Source organism: Triticum aestivum, chromosome 5B, assembly GCF_018294505.1.
Source record: "Triticum aestivum cultivar Chinese Spring chromosome 5B, IWGSC CS RefSeq v2.1, whole genome shotgun sequence".
In the NCBI taxonomy this organism is placed as follows: domain Eukaryota; kingdom Viridiplantae; phylum Streptophyta; class Magnoliopsida; order Poales; family Poaceae; genus Triticum; species Triticum aestivum.
The window spans coordinates 536,764,217-536,768,480 of NC_057807.1; the positions used below are offsets into that span (position 1 = coordinate 536,764,217).

Consider the following 4,264-nt stretch of genomic DNA (forward strand, 5'->3'; position numbering starts at 1 on the left):
TGTATCTAGACGTATTTTAGTTCTAGATACATATCTTTTTTATCAATTTTGATGACAAGTATTTTCGGACGGAAGGAGTACTAAGCAACACATGATACATCCCTATTTTCCATATTTTGGAAAATGGCATCGCTGCCTATTGAGCCATAGTACATTTTACAGTAGTGTTCAATTCATCAAATGTATTGTTTCCTTCCAGAGATTTTCAATACAGCTAAAACTACAGATTTGTTTCATCGTCCCTCTATCTCAGTAAGAGTAAAACTGTTCACGGATGTCTGGACATCAGTTCTGATTTGATTCATTGCAGCAGTTTGTCTCGCAAAGTAGGCCGGGCGATTGGGGGATGTAAGTGTGCTGCTTCCGTTCTCTAGGACAAACACAACAGATGACATGAGTGGCCTATCATCGGGGTTCTCCTGGACACACAAGAGTGCAACATGGACGCAAAGTAGAACTTCATCTGGTGAAGTATCTAAGATAGACGAGTCCGGCAGCTCATTGGTCCTAGCTTCCTTCCACATATTCCATGACTGAAACAACCAGAAACATCATATCAGTATTAATTTTATGTATCCAACAAAAAATGCTTCAGTATTTGATCCACTTTTCGAAACAGAACTTGACAGAAGTCATGTGTACTCACATAAACTGTGAGGCTAGGGAATCCCATGGTTTGACTAATGGAGTTTGTTCTTATACCAGTTACAACCTCTAGTACTAAAACGCCGAAGCTGTAGACGTCAGACTTGGTAGAGAAGGCACCTTCCATTGCATACTCAGGAGCCATGTAACCACTGTTGATCATTCTAATTATAAGAGGTATCTAATGGGAGTTGAATTTATTGAAAAAATGTGTTTAAAAAAATAAAAACTCACTATGTTCCAACAACATGTTGGGTATTCGCATGTTCCAAGTTATCGCCAAATATCCTCGCCATACCAAAATCCGCTATCTTGGGTTTAAAATCTGCATCTAACAAAACATTTCCAGCTTTGAGATCTCTATGAATTATGGTGAACCTTGAGTCTTCATGAAGATATCGAAGTCCTTTTGCAACCCCTTTGATTATATGAAACCGTGTCGCCCAATCCAAGAGCAATTTTCTTGACTCATCTAAAAAAGAAACAAAGTTCAAGTTGTCTTAGAAATCATGGTTTGTTATTAGAATATGCACCAAAAAGGGTAGCATCTAAGCTCTTATTTTGCAGATACTCGTATATCAGCAGCTTTTCATCTCCCTCATTGCAGCATCCAAGAAGTCGAACCAAGTTTCTATGTTGCAATTTGGCAATTAGAATCACTTCATTCCTAAATTCTCGTGTTCCTTGCTGAGAATCTCTACTTAGCCTCTTGATTGCAACTTCTTGACCACCTAACATTCCCTACAGAAATATAATGAAAATCTAATATATGACTTTGCAGTATGAAAAAAATTATCTCTTTATTAGAACTAATACTAGGACACCCGCAAAATAAAGAATTAATACTAGGAAAGAACATATTTAATGAGTTACCTTGTATACTTTACCAAAGCCTCCGCGTCCAATCATGCATAGTTCAGAGAAATTGTGGGTTGTGAGGGCAATTTCTTCTAATCTTACGAATGGAAATTCTTGATCATGAGGAGGGTTTTCATTTTCAAATTCATCAGATATACTCATACCCTCAAATCTTATCTTCTTTCGCTTTGTCCCTTTCTTGTTCTTGCCTGCTCCCATAATGTTAAAAGTGACTTTCTCTCTAATGAGCACATCACAATAATAAGAAATAATAAAGTTATATTTGACCCCTACAACTATTGATGTTTGTATACTATTTCCAAATGTATGAACTCATGGAACTAGAGGAAATAACCCATGAGGCACATCTACCACCATAGTAGACTTGAGAGTACTGCTATCCCTTGAGATATAATAAAAAAGTTCAAATGTTCTAAAACACACTCATAGTCTCCCCAACCATCCACCCAGGCACCCACGCCCCTCAAAAAACATAGATACAACCTCGAGCCCATAGCAGCGCGAGCAGACGTTGCTCTGTTTCTGACCCCCACGACAACCAGTATCTCTATAGTTGCGATTGCGTTGATATGGAAATCGGCACGAAGGGAATGTGGTTTATCTAACACGTGGAATCCATCTTATCCACCAGTAGATCTAAATTGTCTAAAAAGTTATTTGATCTAGTTTGTACATTCAGGTGATTTAGAGGATTTTGTAATCTAAGGGTATATTGCGGTAATAGATGATGTAATCCAAGTTTAGGCGATGAAATGTACTCTATCATTATGTGGTCGATATAACCTTCTACTAAACAGAGTTAACTGAGCGTACCTCTGAGTATTAACCATGCAAAGGAGATGCATACGAGTACCAGAATACCAGAGCCTACAATTGGCAGTCCAATCCTCACTGCATTGCTCTTTGTTCTTTTACCTGTGCAACAAATACATATACAAGAAAACTGGTTTTATTATTTCTCAGTTGAATGAGAAATACCTCTTTCTAAGTCATCGCTAACAACCACAAACTTTAACATCGTACTTGTGCAACTACAAGATGCATGAGAAGACCCAGAAATTACTACTTTCTAGCGACTAAGTCACAAATGAATGTAGAGCTAGAAAATGTTAATAAAAACAAAACAAGTGGTAGAATGAAGGAGAAATGACCAAACCAATATGATAGAGAGGGAGAAATTGAGATCTAATACCTTTTGTTTCACTTTCACCCATGCCTGCACGTTGAAGATAGAGTGTCTCGCCGTTGAGCTCCCCTACCTTTCCCGTGTCCATTAACTCCCCAGACCACACCGAGCACCTCGTCACATGTCCTCCCAACCGAGCACCGCTGCTCAGGTTGGCGAACGCGTATGCCACACAGGAGCAATTGCGGCTGCACTCCGCCGCACACTCCTCATACTTACTCCTACCTCCACCTAAAAGTAAAAACCTGTCAGGTGACTTCATTCCCGGCAAGGCAACGAAGCCGTCACTGCATCCTCGCAGTGCTTCCTTCCGTCGGCACCCCGCCGAGAATTTGCCGCTGGTCCACTCCTCCGTGCTACTCGGTTCAAAGCCATCAAGGCACTTGCATGTTGCCAACGTGGGTGCTGTGGCCGTCTCGTCACAGTAACCATATGGGCCGCAGTAATTGTAACGGCTGCACTCAACTGTTGAAAATTTCCAAAGGACAACCCATGCGGATGACCTACTGCTCCAGCTTTGAGCCTGAAACTCGCCATAGTAGGTTAGCACAATCCTGGTGCGTGGGGCGCCCTCGGAGAGGCTATAAGAGATGTATGCCTCATCGTCATTGTCAACATAGGCTAGGTAGATGATAAGATCGCTGATATTTGTGGCTGCAAGTAGTTGTTGTTTGCCTAGATACCCTGTCCATGGGGGCGCACGAGATACCGGGTGCTCGACGTCCCACAGGAATAATTGGACCGACTTATTTGTGTCGCTACCATAGGAGAAGCGCCCCCGCGAGGGGTTGCTGGTGTCTTTCCAGGATACCATGCGCCCGGTGGTGGTAAGTGTCATGTAGTTTATGCCAAGCTTCATGCTGGGAAGGAACGTGTCTGTGGGGTGGTCGAAGCTCTGCCATAGCGTGGTGCCGTTTGACGATCGGATGACGAGGTTACCGGTGTTTAGAAGCACCGCCGTCGGGGTAGACGAGACCATAGCAGTAGCCATGTTGGCTGTCATCCAAATGACACGGCTGCCACCATCACTGTCGGAGAGAACCAGATTAGAGTTGTTGGTGAGGGAGAGCTTCGGTGCTGAGGAAGTTGTGTTGGTGGCCGGAGTATCTCGGTTGGCGACCCACACAACGGTGAGCTCGGGGATGTCGTTGTACCATACGCCTAGGTACAGCCTAGCCGGAGTGGAATTGGAGGGGTTGAAGAAGCCCAAGGCAAATCCACCATCATCAGAAACGATGGTGTTGCCCGGGGAGAGCGCCCTGCCGGGCACAAGCCGGTCGTCGGATGCGCCCAACGGCAGGAAAAGAAGGATTATTACCGCGGCGCAGCTGGTAAGAGCCGACCCATCCATCGATGAAATCAGGCTAAGATCTAACGATGGTAATTAAGGTTCAACTATCTTGTTGGGCTATAACTGGGAGTCAGTACATATAATTGTGTACGTGTACTTGGTCCAGAAGCAAGCGATGCTTTGGCGGAGGCAGCATCCACGAACGTTCGACCGCGGAAGCAGATGGTTGTATAATGCAGTGTTCTTGGAATTCTGGTAGCTGA

The 4,264-nt window shown here is 43.6% G+C and overlaps 1 protein-coding gene across 1 annotated transcript; it reads right to left on the bottom strand.

The window, feature by feature from the left end:
• Positions 1-233: 233 nt before the first annotated feature.
• LOC123116817 (receptor-like serine/threonine-protein kinase SD1-7) lies at positions 234-4,061 on the bottom strand. Its single transcript, XM_044537714.1, has 7 exons — positions 2,717-4,061; positions 2,338-2,439; positions 1,519-1,742; positions 1,179-1,386; positions 880-1,117; positions 647-797; positions 234-533 (listed from the first exon to the last, which is right to left on the bottom strand). The coding sequence occupies exons 1-7, from the start codon at positions 4,059-4,061 to the stop codon at positions 234-236; spliced, it is 2,568 nt and encodes an 855-aa protein (XP_044393649.1).
• Positions 4,062-4,264: the final 203 nt, after the last annotated feature.

What these genes read in the sequence shown, in the direction of transcription:
- LOC123116817 (XM_044537714.1), bottom strand. Translation starts at nt 4,061, where the DNA reads ATGGATGGGTCGGCTCTTACCAGCTGCGCCGCGGTAATAATCCTTCTT. An exon ending in GGGTGAAAGTGAAACAAAAG is followed by an intron (nt 2,440 to 2,716) that starts GTATTAGATCTC and finishes TTTGTTGCACAG; the next exon opens with GTAAAAGAACAAAGAGCAAT. An exon ending in CAACATGTTGTTGGAACATA is followed by an intron (nt 798 to 879) that starts GTGAGTTTTTAT and finishes AATGATCAACAG; the next exon opens with TGGTTACATGGCTCCTGAGT.